We start from the raw sequence: 21132 nt of genomic DNA, 5'->3' as shown, positions 1-21132 counted from the left end.
TAGGAAAATATTAAATGTTGTGGAAACAATATTAAATGTCAGAAGATGGCATGGGTTAGGTGAAGAGAATCTTTGGTTGTTGGATGTAAGGACTCTTTCCTTTTAAACTTTATCTCACAATAAATAAAGGCTCGTAAATACAATAATGTAAAAACAAAAAGTAATAACTTAATATTCATATCCAATGTCAAATACATCTAAATAACATAGTGTTAAATCTAGGTATTAGCACATGGACGTTATGGAACAATATTACAAAATTTAGGCATCACATGCCATGTGTCCACCACAATATCATATATAGTATAATACAAAAAATTACATGTAAGAAATGATAGAGAAAATATAACCATAGGTCTTCGAATGCCATCGACCTCAACAGTCATTCACTAGCTTGAGAGACAAGAACTTGGCTTAGACATTTTTCAGCGCAACCGTGAAGCTTACGCTCCCTCAAAATCTTTCATGAAACGAAAGATACCTAGCCCTGTATGAGATGCCTAGCTACCTGGAAACAATAGGCAGGAGGGAAACTCAGTGCAACTTGTAACATCTACATGTATTTATTTGTATGAAATGCATGTCCTATTATCAAAATATGCCAGAGAATCATAATATATATAATTTGCTAGGCTAATTCATCTATTTCAATGGATGCATGACTTTGATCAAAGTACTTTTTAATAACAGAAGATCCCGAAAAGAGGACCGTCCTTCTCTCATCCATATTCGACACCCATTCCCAAGAACACAAACCGAACAATACAACAAAAGAAAACTACTTTCTTTAAAGAAAATCACTCATGCAAACATACACATACTAATATGAATGCAATCCTTTCACATTTCATAAGCTTCGTGATTCTACATGCAATCAATCTTACTAAACATTATTATACATCTAATATATATATGAAATCACTTATAATGTCGTTTGTAATCTATCTAAATCATCATGTGTATAATTGTTTATAGCCCTGCTTAGTTCATTATGATTATACATATAACTCCTTTGATTCTAACAAGTCATGTCCTTTGAAAACAAATATGAAAGAGATATCTAGAAAATAAAGACAAGTAGATTTTATTTTAAAACCGTGGCATTCCATTTGGCTTTTAAATAGCCCAGCCATATCTATAAAAAAAAAGACTTCCATATTAAAAGTCTAGTTTAAATTAAACTTCTTACAAAAACATCAAATCTTTGAAAATAAGATTACCTCGACTTCAATTTAAAAATAAAAGAAACTTCTCTTGCTAAGAGAACAAATTACTTTTATTTTACTCCATAAAACATGCATGCGTTAGTTTATAGATTTTAATTGTAAGAAGTTTTTATTTTTTATTTTTTTAATTATAAAGAAATCGATTCTTTGTTTTGTTTTTTAATTTTTTTTTCTTTTATTTTCTTTTTTGAAAAAAGACATGAAAAATATTTTATTCATTAACATGCATTGTTTTTTATTTTTAGTTTATTTAATTTTTAATTATGTTTTATTTAAAACATGCAATTTTTAAATGGAAACATTAATTTATATATATTATATAATTAAAAATTAAAAATATGTATTAAAATATAATTATTTAATTCAATAAAATAATATTTTTTTCAAGAAAAATATGAATAAATCTTATTTTTTGAAATAAGTTATTTACGTATTCATGAAAAAGCAATAAAAGAGAAATTTTTTATTTTTCTAACATTTTATTTTCAAAACAAGCACATTATAAGCAAGTACCTATCCATAACATCATTGCATGTCATGTTCAATCGTCTATGTAACCCATGAAACGTAAAATGCACAAACATCATGAATGCATTGTGAATATCCTATCTGGGTGTGTGCATATACACCAGGTACCATCATGAATATTGTTGTCAAATGGCTAGAACCCCTCTACCTTAGCCAAATTCTCGTCTTCTACGGTACCTGTGCTCACTTGCACTTAAATTTACAACAATAGGTCAGTACCATAAATCATAGTCAAAGCATATGCAAGATTAAACTCATAATCATAACGTGATAATTAACATCATTTCCATTTCAATTTCATTTCTATGTATTTGAAATTAACCATGTAATTTACCAATCACACACATATAAATATCCACACAATCAAACACATAAAATGATGTCCAAGAGTCTCACCAAATATATCAAGAATAATAAAGGTGGCAAAGATCGAGATGTGACATTGGAGGTGGAAGACAAAATCAAACAAGTGGCAATTTTTGGAAGAGAATATTCGAAGGCAATGGACAAATGGCAAATGGAGTTACATTTTTGCTTGCAAGCATCTTCCCTTTCTTGGCATGGGGTTTGGGAGGGAAAATGGAATTTGAATGTGTTTGTCATTTTAATTAATTTAGGCTTACATTTGTGATTCATTCATTCTTATCATTTGAGTAGGATAATGTTGTTTCCTTCATAGGCTTGTAAAACAATGAAGGTGAATCTTCAAGGCTAACAAACTAGGGAGATTCGAGGCTCAAAGGCGGTGGTCCAAAGGGTCTCTAGGGGAAATCGCATCCAAAGGTTGTATTGGTGTTGAATGCTCTTCATTTGTATCGTTTTCTTTATCAATTTGCAAGTGTTTTGTAGAAGATTTGAGTGAATAGTCTAGAAGTTTGGTTTCAGTTTTGTATTGTCATTCATAATAGCATATATTATTGTTCCTGCCTATTGTTGGGGTTTTATTTCATGTATTTTGTTCTGGTGAGAAAGTGTGATAAGTTTGGAGAAGTTTTAGTAAAAGTTGTAGCTATTTCTTGTGTGTTTGGATACCGAAGGGTTGGAGTTTGTTCTTGTAATTTGCAACAGATGTTCATTGTTGTTATCTGATGTATTGAACAACCAAATGGATGTAAAATCATGTTCAAATATGTAATAAATCATTCTACATCAGTTGCTTAAAGTTTGGGTTCAGTTTGTTACGATTTTGGAGGTATTTTTGGTGTACCCGATTGGTCTATTTTCAAGTTTGTGCAAATCTGATTTTAAGATTAAAATAAATTATTCAAATTTATTTCACATTTTAAAAGGAGACATTACAATGGTATTAGAGCTAAGATCTTACCATCCTATAGGGTTTGGAGTTACAGATCATGTGAGGCTTTTATGAAGCTATTAATGGTTACTTCACACGAAGAAGCGAAAGATTTAATATGGACAAGGCTAAAAATACCAAAAATAATGAAGGAGAAGGAGTTGACCCTATCATTTCAATAAAAAGGTCCCAAGTTGAGGTAGCTACAAAATGGTATGAAGAATACAGTAAGAAATCTGAAATCTTCAAGTCAGCTATTCCATTTGTGAATTTCCTTGAAATGCACAAGAATGATAAAAAGAGAAAAGAACAATTACATAAGGCCAAAGAAATCAAGAAGTAAGAAGATTAGTTAAAGGTGGAGTCTCAGGGCATTATCAAGAAAGAGATTGAAGAGAAAGAGCCAGTACTAAAGAGCATAGAACCCGAGGATAAAGGTAATGTATGTTCAATTGGAATTTAAGGTATTGCAATTAATGAGATTTCATAGCAAGGATGTGATTAGTTTGATGAAGTTAATTCAAGATCAGTATTATATGTTGAATATAAAGTCTTCAAAATTGGAAAGGTTATCCCCATGAGTTTTAATGGTGTCCAAGGAACAACCATTGAGACTCTAGGAAATGAAAAGAAGAAGGTGGAATGGGAAGACTTTCAAGATGACTTTTTAGAGGTTTCAAAAGAGGAGCGTGTTGATATTAGGAACAAAGTTAAAAAATATTTGGATGGATCTTTCTCTATTAATAATTTTCATTTCAAGGATGAAAGTGTTGCTACAAGTCTTTTGAGGATGTTCACATCAACAATGGGAGGTAAAAGCATCAATTACTTCTTTGATCATAGCAGAGAAAAGATATTATATCAACTTGGTTTCATATCTTTGCACATGTTTAATCATCATGAGAAGAATGAAGAAAAGGTGAAGGGCGCAAATCTGGAAGGGAGATCCATTCTCTCAACTTCAAACATCTCATGGATGTTGTTGTGGGATCCTAATGTTTCAACTAAATCCAACATACAGGTTGCAGGTAAAAATCATTTGGTGATAGAAAAGGTTTTATTGATTTTTAATGATGACATACTTCAAAAAATATATGATAATGTCAAGGAAGAAAGGGCTTTACTTGTTGGATGTGAGGATTTCAAGATTGGGGAACATTCTCCATCCTTTGCACTCTCTAAGGGTGATCCATCGATCAATTTCCATAGAAGATTTGTGGATGGTCATGCATTTGAAATAAATATTTTGAGTTATAAGGATATACATGTTGAGAGTAACTCAATACCTCTTGCTTCACCTAGGGAGGATGAGCTCATTGTTGATAGCACAAGGTATGAAAACAATGATTAGATTTCATATATATATATATTTCTTCATCTTATGTCATTGCAAAATTTTAGTCATCATGCAAAAAATGCTAACAAGTATGACGGGGCAAGGGATATGACTCTCTATATAGAGCATAATGATTCCTTGTTCAAATTCAATATTATTTTTACATATGGAATCCTAATGATAATTTGGGTTTCAAAATGGATACATGATTTGATACAATTATATGGAGTGAAAGGAAATTTATGGAATTTGTTGTGCATCCTAATTGCTTTGAGAATAGTCAATACTCACAACTTACAAATCCAAATGAAGAATGGCACAAGCTACAAGCAAGCCGAAGGAAACATGAAGAATGTAATGCTACAAACCTCTAACTTTTTAAAATTTAAGAAGGGACATCATTTTGGGGGAACATAAGATATGCAAATACTTTTATTTCTTAGTTCAAAGAGTTGCAATGATTATGTATTTAAAATGTGTGAAGACATTTGAGGACCCTATGGAGGCAATCAACTCATGTTTTGCAATTCTTATTTTTTATTTTTCTCAAATATGTGTAGAAGAGTATTGTAATGCAGGGGAAGCTAAGTGGGCAATAATTTGTTCAGTATTTTTTTTTTGATCGGTAATAGGCCGAAGCCGATAAGATGTACATACCCTACCCCCTTTGAGATTTGAACTTGTGACCTCTCTTTCAAGAGCACAAGTTCTCCACCACTAGGCCAACTCAGGTTGTACAATAATTTGTTCAGTATTGAAGAGCATACAAGTTGTGATATTTACCAATGAGCATCATAGACCTCATTCCATAATTTTATTTCTTCAAAATTAAAATGTTCATAAATGTGTTTTTGGGATCATCTTTGGAGAGGAAATTTCAGTGGGCTATGGGTCATATACATACTACTGTTATCACATATTTTGATTCAGCATCATTCTACTCCCAGTCATGTACCAACAAGGAGCACATGGAGTACAAGTCCATGCCTTATATTTTGATTTTCTAATTCACAGTGAATCAGGTGATAAATTTTGATTTCATTTTTGTTGATGATACTGTGATCCTTAACCAATTCGGGAAAGACGCTTGGGAGTATTTGAAAATAACTATGTGTATATTTCAGCAATAAGAGTTCTTTTATAAGGCACCTTTGTGGGAGATTGATAGCACACACTTGGATTTGGATATTAGTACTCAAGGGTGTGTTGTTTTAGGAAGGAGACGTGATAAGAATGCTTTTGTTAATAAGAAGACAATTGGTACCACGAGAAAAATCCAAGGAGATGCACAATATGTCATGATAGTACTACATAATCCTTGTGTAATGATTTTCGAGGGGTTGCTGATTTTAAATATTTGCAATGGTATACATTTGCTTATGGAGGGGTACTTAATCATTGAATAGTCAATTCAAGTTTTCATCTGGCCAATATTGTTGGTCCATTACTATTGCATTTCATTCATATTGTTGATCATAATATTTTCTCACCTTGAATGGTTGATTGCATTCTTGCACACTTGCATAGGAGCTTATTTGAACTTATGAGTGTTGCAACTTATTTTCAAATGCAAATTTCAAACCTAGGAAGGAATGATTTTTAGTTTGTGGCTATTTATTGAGATATAACAGCCCTAACATGGTAACTCATCCATTTTACAAGAGAGAAACTCTACCTTGTTACTCAGGTTGATCATTGCATCATTAATATATTGTTGATTTTGGTGACTTGTTTTGAACAACTATAGAATGTTGCACTTAGAGATGATTTCTTTGAATAGAATATTATCATTATTTGTGCAAATTAATATAACTACCACTGTTTAGGTTTGGAAGAGATTCATAATAGAAGACTCCATTGGAGGAGATCATATGGATATGGGTGATGGTGTTAATGTTTGTAGCTTCAGTCGAATGATCATTTAGAATACATATAATATATGTTGATTAATAATAATATATTATTATGTTATATTATTATATTATTATTAATCATATAAAATTTAATATTCAATATTAATCTATTATATTATTCTAAATTAATAATTGATTGATGAAACATTATAATATTAATTAAATTATTATAATTAAAGGAGAGACATGTTCGTTCAAGGACATGCCTCTCCAAAGGAATATATATAGTATAATATTATTCAATTTGAGAACATATAGAATTCCAAGAATGTAAGTATCAGTTTGAATCAGATATATACATTAAAATACATCCAATAAAACCTGGAAAAATCAACATGGTATCAGAGCTCAGGCCTGTGAAGTTTAATTTGGAGGTTGGAGAGGGTTGGAGAATTCAATTTTTTTTTAGAATTTTCAGTCTGAAATATGCCATTGTACAACCCTGGGTTGGACTCAAAATGAGGACTATAATATATGGATGGAAAGATCTGTGTTTCTAGTTTTCAAATATGTTTATCTCATCAAATTTGATTCAGTTTTGTGCAAGATATGACGAATTTGGTGCAGGTCACTTGAAACCCTACCTAGGGTTAGCAGTTTTGGAAAAAATGTCATAACTTTTGTTTTAACCGTTGGATCTTGCTATAACTTGGAGGAAATGTTTGTAATTAGCTTTTCTAACATCTCACCGAAGAGATTGGATAAATTTGGTAAATTGCAAAAGTTATTAACGACTATGTGTGGCAGATGATAATGAAAGTGTTGATCAAAATTATGAAAATGTTCTACATCATTCAAAGGGAATTATGATGAGAGATGATTCATGCATGATATTTCTTATATGGGCTCACATTATGAAAGGAAATGTTTTAAACTTAAGGACGAAAGCACAATAAAATTGAATTAAAGGGAGAAATAAATTGATGCTTATAAACGAATTGATGATTGAGACCAGATGCAGAGGGAGTCTGACATTTCAAAAGAGGACAAGAGGTTGATACAAGAACTTGAGCTTCAGAGGGAGAAGATGGTTCAGTCAACTTGTGACAATTTCGATCATAGTGATTGAGAGGGATTTTCACTATTGAAGGTGAAACACTTATGAGGCAAATAATGCTAAAACACATGTATGCAAGTTAGAGAAAGCACTGTATGGATTAAAACAAGCTCCCAGAGCATGGTACGAAAGAATTGACAATTACTTATTAGAGATAGGTTTCTCTAAGAACATTGCTGATCCAAATCTATATTTCAAAATAATCAAAGGTGAAATGTTGATACTCATATTATATGTAGATGACTTATTAATTACAGGCGAAGATCATCTCATTGCAAAATGCAAACAAGAACTAGCTTCAGAGTTTGAGATGAAGGATTTAGGTCTACTCCATTATTTCCTTGGATTAGAAGTATGGCAAAAACCAGATGGTATTTATCTAAATCAAGTTAAATACACCATTGACATTCTGAAGAGATTTGGAATGATGAATTGTAAGCCAATGTCATCTCCTATGGAAACAAACCTACATAAACTAAAAGAAGCTATAGCAAATTCCAAATTTGCAGATCCAACATTATACAGACAGATTATTGGATCATTAATGTACCTAGTCAATACCAGACCTGATATATGTTATGCAGTAAATGCACTTAGCCAACACATGGTTGAACCCAAAGAAATACATTTGGTTGCAGTAAAACATATATTGAGATATCTTCAAGGTACCTTGGACTATGGACTGCATTATGAACACACTGCATTGAACCTACATGGATACTCTGATTCAGACTGGGTTGGAAGCGTGATAGACAAGAAGAGCACTTCAGGATGTTGTTTCAGCTTGGGATTAGCTATGGTATCTTGGATTTGCAGAAAACAATCATCCGTAGCTCAGAGCTCCACAAAAGCTGAATATATAGCTACATCCATGGCATCTAAGGAAGCCGTATGGTTGAGGAAATTGATAGTAGGACTGTTTGGTGAAAGTCTGAAGCCTACTATCATTCATTGTGACAATCAGAGTTGCATTAAACTTTCCGTGAATCCAGTTTTCCATGATAGATCCAAGCACATTGAGATCCCATATCACTATGTAAGAGACATGACAGAGAGAAAGGTAATAAGACTAGAATATGTCAATACAGGAGATCAGACAACTGACATTCTCACCAAACCCCTAGCAAGAGTGAAAATTGATCACTTCAGGAGGTATCTTGGTATGGTTAAAATGTAATTGATGTCTAAAATTATGTAAACTTCTTGGTCATATACTTGAGTATATGAATTATGTAACCTTTCCCTGTGTTCATTCCTAAAGGATGATGATTCTTTAGTTAATGAACACTTGTATTTTAACATTGTAAGGTGACGATCTTATAAATGTTTGGAAGATCATATAAACTGAAAATCAGACAATTTGAATATCAGTAATATGATAAGTTATAGTAGACATTATGTAAGTGGATTAATGTCAGTGCACATACTATAACAGGGATATCAAAGTGAGTATATCCTTAGTATCACAGGCTGATACTTATAACAGGGATATCAAAGTGAGTATATCCTTAGTATCATAGGCTGATACTTATAACAGGGATATCAAAGTGAGTATATCCTTAGTATCACAAGCTGATACTTATAACAGGCATATCAAAGTGAGTATATCCTTAGTATCATAGGCTAATACTTAAAACATGGATATCAAAGTGAGTATATCCTTAGAATCACAGGCTGATTCTTCACACCTATGTGATGTAATTATCATGAGATTAGTGTTGAGCTAAATTAAGTTTTAGGTCTATACTCCTAAGACTAAGAGGGAGTGTTAAATTTAGTCTCAGTTGTAACTCTAAAATCGTAATCTGTTTTAGCGCCTAGAAAATTCGATTTTATACTTGTGATTTAATTTAGTATTAAACTAACATACTAGTTTGTTATTGTTATGTTTGGTTTAAGTAATCCCGCCAGTGTAGAAGGATCGTGGCTCCACACAGGGGTCACTACCCTATGTGGAACCACGTGGTTCCACATAGAATCGCGACCCCTTGTGGAGGCACGATCCAATGAAGACAAATGATATATATCCGCCACCCTTGTTGAATAAAATTACATACGATACATGTGGTGAACGTAGAAGATATAATTGCTTGGTCTTCACATCTGCAAAGGCAAACTGATAAGAGCTTGTGGATAGAATCGCTGATTGAGGCAATCCACGTGAGAGCTCATGGATAGAATCGCCGACTGAGGCAATCCACATAAGAGCTTGTGGATAGAATCGCCGACTGAGGCAATCCACGTGAGAGCTTATGGATAGAATCGCCAACTGAGGCAATCCACGTAAGAGCTTGTGGATAGAATTGCCGACTGAGGCAATTCACGTGAGAGCTCATGGATAGAATTACTAAGTGAGACAATCCACACAAGAGCTTATGGATAGAATTGCTGACAGAGGCAATCCACGCAAGATCTTGTGAATAGAATCGCCGACGGAGGCAAATTCACACCTTGAGACTATGGTCCCCTGCGATGAGCATAATATGGTTGATGCAAATACTCCCAATATCATGAGATGATATCTTTGAGTTATGGTGAATATCATGTGCCTTGATATTCTTGTTTATACCATACTTCCTGATATCATAGTGAGATAATATTTTCTCTATTCCATAATTAATCTAGACTTAATGCATTTGCATTGATTTTATCTTCCCTAGCTAAGAGGGAGTGTTAATTATGTTTTGTGTAGCTATGGTGAGGGCCATAAGTATTGACATGAGAGATCACTACACATTATGTCTGATCATCCTCCCTAGCTAAGAGGGAGTGTTAATGTTTGTAGCTTCAGTCGAATGATCATTTAGAATACATATAATATATGTTGATTAATAATAATATATTATTATGCTATATTATTATATTATTATTAATCATATAAAATTTAATATTCAATATTAATCTATTATATTATTCTAAATTAATAATTGATTGATGAAACATTATAATATTGATTAAATTATTATAATTAAAGGAGAGACATGTCCATTCAAGGACATGCCTCTCCAAAGGAATATATATAGTATAATGTTATTCAATTTGAGAACATATAGAATTCCAAGAATGTAAGTATCAGTTTGAATCAAATATATACATTAAAATACATCCAATAAAACCTGGGAAAATCAACAGATGGGCACAGTAGTTCCCATGATGAGTTTTGGAAAAGGTTTCAAGATGATAGTCACGGGGAGGTAAATGAGTTAAGTTTTCATATGGATAGGGAGTATCTCTTTCCTGAACCAAAGATGAAGGGGACAATATTGATGGCAGATCATGACACATTATTAATGAAGAATATCAAACATAAATCAATGGGTGATTCTAGAAGGTACATCATTCTCCATAAGGATAAGATTTTCTCTACAAATCGGGCACCTAGAATGTTATGGAATGAATTTTATTGTTGTATGATACTAATGACTGTTCCAATGATGTGCATTTCCCATTTCATATCAGTCCATGTAGTTGGAAACAACATTACTCTATTTGAGGTAACGTATGGGTCTATTGTTGTGCATTTCCATGATATATATTTTAGCAATGTAGAGGTGAATGAAAGATTTGTTTCTAGAAAGTGTAATGGCTGTAATAGTGGATGTGGTGACTATTACAATAGTCCTAATAACAACAAAAATTAGATCCACAACATCATTAAAAATATCAGGAGATTTTGGTACAATATCAATTTAGTTCAGAAGTTGAGCTTGGGAAGATAAGTATTGGAAGGGAGAAAATTTGAAACTAATAGCACATAAAATTTGGTTATGCATTAAAAGTAGTCACAATAAGGCAACTTGGCATAGGTTCTCTTCTCAAAATTTCTTTAGGATGCTCAGAAGGAAAAATGAACATTTCATAGATGTAGTGCCAAGGTTGGATATGCAACTTGTCATGATACCACATTCTCATAACAAGATCTTTAAGCCACGTGTTTGCAATTCTTTGATGACAAATAATCTTTGGGAGGCAGGACTTGTCATTTCCCATTTTTCTAAAAATAGCACTTACTATTTATAGTAAGTTGTCATGTCCAAAAATAGTAAGTCATAACCTACATATTAATAGGGAAAGTTTTATTTTCATGTTGAATGAGTTAAATCGGATTTATTGTCAAATATTAAATATTGTTGAAATAATATTAAATGCCAAAAGATGGCATGGGTTTGGTGAAGAGAATCTTTGGTTGTTGGAAGGTTGTTGGAGGTCGAAGACAAAATTGGACAAGTGGTAGTTTTTGGAGGAGAATATTAGAAGGCAATGAACAAATGGCAAATGGGGTTACATTCTCTTGCATGAAAGCATCTTTCCTTTCTTGGCATGGGATTTGGGAGGGAAAATGGAATTCAAATGTGTGTCATTTTAATTAGTTTTGGCTTGAATTTGTGATTCATTTTATCTTGTCATTTGAATAGGCTAATGTTGTTTCCTTTAGAGGCTGGTAAACCAACGAAGGTGAATTTTTCAGGGTTAATAAACCAACGAGATTCAAGGCTCAAAGACAATGGTGTAGAGGGTCTCCAAGGGCAATCTATTGGTTTGGTTTCAATTTTGTATTATCATTCAAAGCAGCATATATTGTTGTTCTTGGCTATTATTGGGATGTTATTCTGTGTATTTTGCTATGGTGAGAAAGTGTGATAAGTTTGTAGAAGTTTTAGTAGAACTTGTAGTTGTCCCTTGTGTGTTTAGATACCAAAGAATTCGAGTTTGTTCTTGTAATTTGCAACATATGTTCATTGTTGTTATTTGATGTATTGAAAAACCAAATGGATGTAAAATCATGTTCAAATCTGTAATAAAGCATTCTACATTAGTTGCTTAAAGTTTGGGTTCAATTCGTTATGATTTTAGAGGTCTATTCAATATAACCGACTAGTCTATTTTTAAGTTTGTGCAAATCTAATTTTAAAATTAAAAGAAATCATTCGATCTAATTTTTATAATTTAAAAGGGGGACATTACACCCATGTCCTACTATAATCATCAATGAATGATATAAAATAAATTGACTTAGATAATGAAGGAACATCAACAAGACCAAATACATCAAAATGAATTAAGCTCAACACTCCAAAAAAGATTTGTGAGAATTGGAATAAAACTAAACACAAATTTGCTTTACCACATAAAAAGTGTTTGCAAAAATCAAACTCGAGATTACAATCATTTAGCCCCTCTACGAGCCTTTTATTTTTTTAGGGTTTTGAGACCCTTCTCAATGATATGGCCAAGTTTCTAGTGCCATAACATTGTCTTCTTAGCTAGAAGTTTCATCTCCGAAGCATGAGCACCTAAAGGTTCTTAAAAAGCATGACCATCAGAAGTAGATGCAACACTCCTTTGCTACTACAATGAAGAGTATGAAGACTTTGAAGCTTACTTCTTTGTATCAACATAAGAACTATTGCACTAAACCGTGCATGCATCCAACTGAAATGAAAAGCCTATTTGAACAACCTTAGCAAGCACTATATCTCCTCTCATCATCTTACATCTTTTGTTCAAGAAGACAATCTACACACCCACATCATTTAACTTGCTTACAAAAAGTAGGTTCTATGTTAAACTAGGAATATGCAAGACACCATTGATCCCCTTCACCCTACCACCCGATAATCAAATTTTGACTCTTCCATGGCCAATCATCTTCAAGTGAGAGTCGGCACCTAGGTACACCTTCCCACCACCATATTCTTCAAACTTTGAGAACCAACCCCGATGTGAGGTCATGTGGAAGGATGCAGTGGATTTAATCAACTACACATCTTGCTATGCATGTGTTGCTAAGGCAATGATAAAAGCTTCACCATCATCATGAAAGGATTTGTAAGAATCAAAATTGGAGTGATTCTTCTTTTTCTTCTTCTTCGCTTTCTTGCACTTTTTGTAAAAATGACCAAATTTGTCATAATTCCAACACTTTTCCTTGGACTTTCTAAGAGTCTTGGATCTCCCATGGAAATTGGATCCAACCTTCTCTTGCTTTGTATCCTTCTTGCCTTTGTCCTTGATCTACCATGAACAAGAAGGACCTCCTTTGCCATTTTGAAACATTATCTCAACATCTTTTTGTAAATTAACAATGCAACCACTTAATCCATTTTGAAAGTGTTAGTGGTACTCCCAATGGTCGTGACAAGGCGGTTCCACAAGTTCAACAACAAACACAACAAATTCAAGCAATGATCCTCCATTTTTACACCAATGGAGTTCAACTACACAACAAACATGTTGAATGCATTAAGATGATTAACAATATATCCTCCATTTTCCATCTTCAAAGTATACATTTTATTTTTCCTAGAAAAATTTATTTACTAGGGATTTGGCCTAACAAATTTGAGCAATTTTATTCTAAAGGTCTTCAATAGTCTTCTCTTTATGGACGTTCAAAAGCATGAAGCTAGCAATATAGAATCTTATCAGACCTTGAGCCTTTCAATTCAATAGATCCTAATCTTCTTGTTTCTTGTTTAATGTCATCAGTTTGGATACAACACCCCACAAATTTTGATCTACAAGCATGTCTTCCATCTTAAGCTTCCACAACTCAACCTCCATTAATTTTTTTTTATCTTTATTATTCTGAAAGTGCTAGTGGTCTCCTTTCAACAAGGTCACGAGACACTCTACAACAAATTCCCACTCAAAGAAGATAAGTACAAAAAGTCCTCTACCCAACAAAGGAATCCAAATTGGCCAAGGTTTGGTACCAATCGAAAGGAAGCAAGGTACATAGAAGCAACTTCCTACACCAATCTACCAAGAAAAGATGTACAATTTTTTTTTAGATTAAACAATTATTGTAAAGAAGATGCATATTACATGAAATATAAAATAAAATTACCATAGATAAATGCGCACAACACAATATGTATGTGGAAAAACTATTTTTAGGAGAAAATCCCCACTCCAAAAGCTTGCTCAATGTATCAAGAAAACAATCTAGTTACATACACTTTTAAAGCAACTTTCTTTCATGAAATTACAAGTGCTGAATTCTAGAATAAATCTGGCAACATAATGAGACTTGTAAATGAATCATATAATGCAAGTCCATCCTTACACCTATATTTATAGAGTTTACAAATGCAAATAATGAAGCTTCTAAAGTGGACACCTAGAAAAGGCCATATGTCATTATCTCCAACGTTGCATGCATGGAAAAGTCCACATTGCATGCATAACCCCTCCTTGCATGCAACATGCAAAACTCAAAATGCAAAGCACATGCACATGCAAACCTCAACATGCAAAGCACTTAGCATGCATGAATCTCCACTTTGCATGTAAAGCTCCTACATGCACTACTCACAGCTATCATAGAAACAATCCATTTCTTAATCTATCATTAACTTAATTTCAACAAATGGATCCCACAAAGTGGGATGTCTATCTCTTTAAAAATGGGAAAATTATCATCTTTGCCTCCTACAAAATGAAAAATTGTAGTGTCACTTCTACAAAATGACAATATTGGATAAAAATAAACAATTAAATAGACAAACAAATAAACATTAAATAAATAATCATCCTAGGAATCATCGTTGAGACACCTTATTCCTAACATGTTAAGGTTTAGGTAGACAAGAGCAATAACCAATATTAAATATAATGCAGAATAGAAGAGACAAAACTAACAATTCAGAATAACACACAGATCTAATGTGGTTTAATCAATGTGGGCTACATCCACAAAGAAACAATTGTCCACTTTCTTTTATTATCCAACGAAAAGAAAATTACAATTTGTTGATATTTAACATTACAAATCCATTTATGTACTAAGCCCTTTTTGGTAGTCTACAAAGGTTGGTTTACATTGCCAACACAATAGCCAACTCCTTTATTAAATAATGGGCAACTTTTTCTTTGGAGGTGTTGCCCCCAAACCCCTATTGTGGGCTTTTCCCTCAAGCCCTCGCCAAGGAGGATGAGCCCCCGAGCCCCATAGGAGGGGCTCTACCCCTTGCACTCTCATTTAATTGGTTTCGGGGGTGGGGGGAATGTGGCTAACAAAGTCACCAACAATTAAGCCCAACAACATGATCAGTCATGACATACCAACAATCTACCAGAGGGAGATTGATCAGGCTCCACACCAGATAATCTCCCACTTGGAGATTAATCTTGGATGAACATTGTTGCACCTATATCTCCCACTAGATCGATGCACCTAGACTTGGCTTGTTTTATATTTCCACTATTATCAAGCTTGAAGGCCAATAGAAACTGAGCGGGAAATCGGTTTCTCGAGTTACTGCCTTGGTTAACATATCTATAGGATTTTGGCTAGTGTTTATCTTTTCTAGCTTCAACAAAATTAAGCATACGAAATAGTACCTGAGTTGTATATGTTTTGTCTTAGAGTGAAGGGTTGAGTTCTTTGCAAGATGAATGGCACTTTGACTATCAGTGTACAACCTGCTATTCTCCTGTTGTTTGTTCAATTCCTCCATAAACCTTTGTAACCAAATCATTTTCTTATTAGCCTTTGTAGTACAACATACTCATCTTCTATTGTGGAAAGTGCAACAACCTTTTGCAATCGTGAAATCCAACTAATTATTGTTCCACCTACAACAAACACATACTCTATGGTGCTCCTCTTGCTATCAATATATTTTGTTAGATCTAAAACAACATATCCCTGTAGGATAGAGTTGAAACCCCCAAAACATAATGCCTTAGAAGTAATACCACTCAAATACTTGAGAATCCACTTTACTGCATTCCAATGCTCTTTTCCAAGATTGTTCATATACTTGCTCACAACTCCCTTTTCATGTGCAATATCTAGCCTTGTACACACCATGACATACATCAAGCTACCAACTATTGAAGAGTATGGAACCTTGGACATGTAGTCCATTACCTCTTGTGTCTTGGGACACATCTCTTTAGTCAACTTAAAATGACCGAGCAAAGGTGTACTAATGCTCTTTACTGCATTCACATACTCTTTTCCAAGATTGTTCATATAATGCGTTAGTAGTAATACCTCTCAAATATATAAGAATCCACTTTACTGCATTCCAATGCTCTTTTCCAAGATTGTCCATATACTTGCTCACTACTCCCACTCCATGTGTAATATTTAGCCTTGCACACACCATGACATACATCAAACTACCAACTATTGAAGAGTATGTAACCTTGCACATATAGTCCATTACCTCTTGTGTCTTGGGATACATCTCCTTAGTCAAATTAAAATGACTGGGCAAAGGTGTACTAATTGGTTTTGCATCCTACATTTGAAATCTTTTCAACACCTTTTCTATGTAATCACTTTGAGACAATGTTAATGTGCAATTTTTTCAATCTTTTGTTATTCTCATACCAAGAATTTGTTTTTCTGCATCCAAATCCTTCATAGAAAATGACACTACTAATTTTTTAAGCTCATTTAAATGCTCCATATTAGATCTAGCAACAAGCATATTATCAACATTTAATAATAGGATAATATAACTATCAGTAGTCAATCTTTATAATAAAGACAAATATCAAAATGGTCTCTACCAATATCCAATCTTTATAATAAACACGATGATCAAAATGTCCTCTATTGTAACCTTGTTCAACCATAAAACTATCAAATTTCAAATGACATTGTTAGACTACTTGTTTCAGCCCATACAAGCTCTTCTTTAGCCCGCACACTAAGTCCTCCTTAACTTTGACCTCATATCTATGTGGTTGCTGGATATAAATCTCTCGCTCCAAATCTCCATGGAGGAAAGCTATCTTTACATCTAATTGTTCAAGATGCGAGTGTTCCATAGCCACAAGACTTAAAGTGGTTCTAATTGAAGTCATTTAACATTAATATTTTTTTCTGTGCAAAACCTTTTACCACAGGTCTAGCCTTAAATTTTCTTGCTTCCATGTTCTTCCTTTAGCCTTATATTTATTTGGTAATTCTCTTTTACCTTTTTGACAATTGAACTAAGTCCCAAGTCTAGTTTTGTATCAAAGAGTCCATCCCCTCTTTCATTCCTTGCACCCACTTCTTTTTGGTTTCTACTTGCATTTCTTTTGCATAACTTTGTACAAGTGTATCAACGGCTTTAATGTTTTAGAAGATTTGTAAGACTTTTCTTTTTGCCACCTATTTTGAACAAATACATACTGCAGTTTTTTTTTATATATTAAATATAGAGGATACAATGTTTACACAAAGGACACACCGTCCACAAAGACCACTAGTCTATAACATATATTACCCTTCCTGGACTATCTAAGTAACATATATCATGACTGCCAGTTTTATCTATACAAAAAATATATAACGGATGCGGTTTATAGCTATACAAAAAAGGATAAACTTTCTATACAAAAGGTTTAGCATATGTAGATCACATTAAGCTCTTCGTGGGGGTCTACCCATGAGGTCCACGCCCTGGGACCTTCCATCCAAATGACTCTTCTCCCTGCTTGCAACTGAGCCAGCATTTAAATTTGTTCAAGTCATGGTTCACGCACTTTCTGGATCTCAGCACTGAATGCATCAAGTGCATTAATGAACGGGGCTTGTTCTCTGGCGATTCTCCTCCAGTTGAGTCCATTTTCAAGCTCATAGCTGAACACTGTGACATACACATCCTTGAGAAACGGGAGGAAATTTGTCTTTTCAATCCTCATAGTGATTGTAACCTACACAATAATATTGTAAAGAATGAGTCTACGAGATGACTCAGTAAGGGATCTAACTTTCCCTTGAAATCTTTCTTCATTCCTAAGTTTCCATAAACACCATAGGGTAGTGGAAGATAAGATAGACCAAAACAGATTAGTATCCTTTTTAATGCCTTGAATAAAACCTGAAATCATATCCATAATACTAATCATATTAGGAAATGATAAACCAAATAATAACCAGATTTCTTTGGCAAAAATGCAATAAAAAAAGATATGTCTAGCAAATTTTGGGGTTCTACAAAAACAACATATATCCGTATTGGCTTGATTAATCCTGCATGGCAATCTATTGATGGCCATAAGCCATTTAAAACATTTAATCTTTTGTGCAATAGGACTGCTCCATAGTTTTGAGAATATATCCCACCATTGATTGACAGATAAAGTTGCATTCCACAATTCATTAGCATGTCCGAGAATGGTTTCATCATACATAAGTGTATTGTAAACATTTCTAACTTTAATTTTATTCAAATGTAACCCATCTTTCCATTTATATCCCATGAATCTATCAGAATCTAAATTACAATCTTTAGGTAAATTAAACACACAACAAGCTTTAATAATCATATTGTAAGTTCTTTTCTGAGTGGTAGGGAGGTTGTAATCCCCACTAAGCTTATCCCAGCTCATAACAAAGTCATTATCAATAATATCCATCAGGTAGCAAATACCTTTATTCGCCTAGTTCTTTGTTGAGCAGCCTTGGGTGAAGGCGAGAGGTTTGCCATTGTGGAGTAAGTTCTCCCAAGCCTTACATATAGACTTAAAGACATTAGATCCCTGCACTGGTACTGGGAAAGTCCCTACCACCAGATCTCAAAAAGGAAGATTTTTCTAGGACTTAGCCTCTTTTGGAACAACTCGTCTAATGTTGTTTCTAATAAGAACTTTCCAGGGTTCCTCCCCCTTAAAAGACTGAAATATCTATTTAGCTACTAGTGCAATACCCTGAGTTCTCAAATCTTTCAATCCAAGTCCCCCCATCTTCTTATCAGTGTGAAACCACTTCCACTTGACTGCATGTGCCTTCTTTCCCCCTTTTCCATCAGACCATAAGAACTTTCTGATGCATTTTTAAACCTCAAATATCTGATAGTTACTGAACATCCAAACCGAAGAGAAGTATATGAGGTAAGAAGAGAGGATTTTTTGACATACCTGGACCCTACCTGCAAGAGAGAGATATCTCCTATTCCACTTAGCCATCTTATGCTCAAATTTTCCCCTGATCCAGAGCCACATATCCTTCAAAGATGGATATAGAGAAAGGGATTCCAAGATATCTAACTATTTTTTATTGATTCCCCCACTGATAACCAAACTTTTCTAGCCAATCTGGGGGGTCCTCATGCCATCTGAGGAGTATGGACTTTGCCTGTGAAATTTTGGCTCCTGATGCTTTTCCAAAGAAATTAAGCTTATCTTCAAGAACTTTCATATTCTCCTCATTGAGGTCAAAAAATAGTGCAGTGTCATCTGCAAATTGAATATTGATAAGCTTCTTAGTATTTGGTAGTTCTATACCTCTAATTCTTGGGAAGATTGAGTTATCTCTCAAAATATAATATAGGGCATCTGATGCAATAACAAATAAAGTCAGGGCTAATGGACACCCTTGTCTGATGGATCTTCCAAGCTGGATGGGTTGTGTCAAGACCCCATTTATTTCTATCTAAGCTGAAGCATCCTTCAGAAGCACTTCACTATATCATTGAATTCGGGGGGGAAACCAAAAGCATCTAACATCATGATAATGAAACCCCACTCCACCCTGTCGTAGGCTTTCTCAAAGTCTAATAGGAACATAGGAGCATTTTGACCCGAGCATTTTGCCCACTCCATAGACTCCCAACTTGTGATCAAGTTCTCTAGGATGTATCTGCCCTTAATAAAACTTGTTTGTGTGTCATAGATGAACTTGGGGAGGATATTCTCTATCCTAGCGGCTAGGATCTTAGCCAATATCTTATATGATACAATAAGGAGAGTGATAGGTCTCCAATTTGTAATAAGGGATTTATCACATTCTTTAGGGATCAGCTTGATAATCCCTTTGTTAATGAATTTACCTAGTGACCCTTTCTCAATAGCTTCCTTATAAATCTCAAGCAGGTCTTTTCCAATCCAATTTATGTTGGCTTTGTAGAATTCAACCAAGAGACCATCCAATCCAAGAGCTTTGTCATCACTAAGAGTTCTAATGGCCTTCTCAATTTCATCCAGGGTTATATTATGCCTCAAGATATCAACATCTTCTGCTAAGTTCTTCTTAGGAATAAGAGCTCTACAGTCTTCTCTAGCCCTCAATGAGTTGTGAGAATCCTTCGAAGAGAATAGTTTTTTGTAAAACATAAAAAAGGTTGTCTTGATACCATCTATATCCATTACTTCCTTATTGTCCATATAAATCCTGTCAATGTTTTCTCTGATTTGCTTTTGCTTTAACAGGTTGAAGAAGAACTTGGTTCCTTTGTCTCCTAAAATAGCCCACTAGTTTCTTGCTCTAACCATAGCTCCTCTAATCTTGGCATGTTGGTGCCTTCTCAATAGGTCTCTAGCTTGTGCCACTCTGTGACTCAGTTCTAAGTTGTTGGGATCAGCCTGATTTTCCTCTTCCATCTTTTGTAGGTCATCTATGAGAGACATTTCTTGGTATTTGTTGTCTTTAGCTTTTTTCTACCCTATGGTCTGCAAGAGACATTGCCAACCCCTTACATTATGAACCCATCTACCAATTTGTGAGTCAATTGATTCGTTCCTTTTATTGAATAATCTAATCAGGTTGATTGCACTGATCATATCTAGGTCCTTAAGAAGTAGAGAACTAAGCAGAAATTCCTCCCCCTTACCTGCCACCTTCTTCACTACATCCCCAAACTTTATATTTGCAATGATCGGGTGATGGTCAGACAATGTAGCAGGCCAGACCTTGATGAGAACCCCTAGATCATCTAGTTTGAATGAGAAATGGCCTTTATTCACATACATCTTATCAAGTCTGCAATAGATCCTATTCTTCCCCTTTTGGTAGTTGCACCAGGTGTACCAAATCCCATTGCTTCCTTGTT

General features: G+C 34.1%; 1 protein-coding gene across 8 annotated transcripts in view; it reads right to left on the bottom strand.

Annotated features, from left to right (window-relative positions):
- Positions 1-228: 228 nt before the first annotated feature.
- LOC131038358 (glycylpeptide N-tetradecanoyltransferase 1-like) overlaps positions 229-21132 on the bottom strand; it is a 73984-nt gene continuing 53080 nt past the window's right edge. For 2 of the 8 annotated variants that reach the window (XR_009358945.1, XM_059211286.1), the window contains exon 3: positions 229-508. Coding sequence is in view for 4 of the 8 variants with exons in the window: in XM_059211286.1 (XP_059067269.1) it covers positions 482-508 (27 nt within the window). In the remaining 4 variants the exon portion in view is untranslated. Of the gene's footprint in view, positions 509-1726; positions 1947-14375; positions 14789-17585; positions 18017-21132 lie in introns of those variants that run through there. The other 6 variants (XR_009358946.1, XM_059211287.1, XR_009358947.1 and 3 more) reach the window with 5 other exon arrangements.

This window comes from Cryptomeria japonica, chromosome 9 (assembly GCF_030272615.1).
Source record: "Cryptomeria japonica chromosome 9, Sugi_1.0, whole genome shotgun sequence".
In the NCBI taxonomy this organism is placed as follows: domain Eukaryota; kingdom Viridiplantae; phylum Streptophyta; class Pinopsida; order Cupressales; family Cupressaceae; genus Cryptomeria; species Cryptomeria japonica.
Note: the sequence above shows the minus strand (reverse complement) of the source record. Positions and strands in the feature narration are given on the sequence as shown.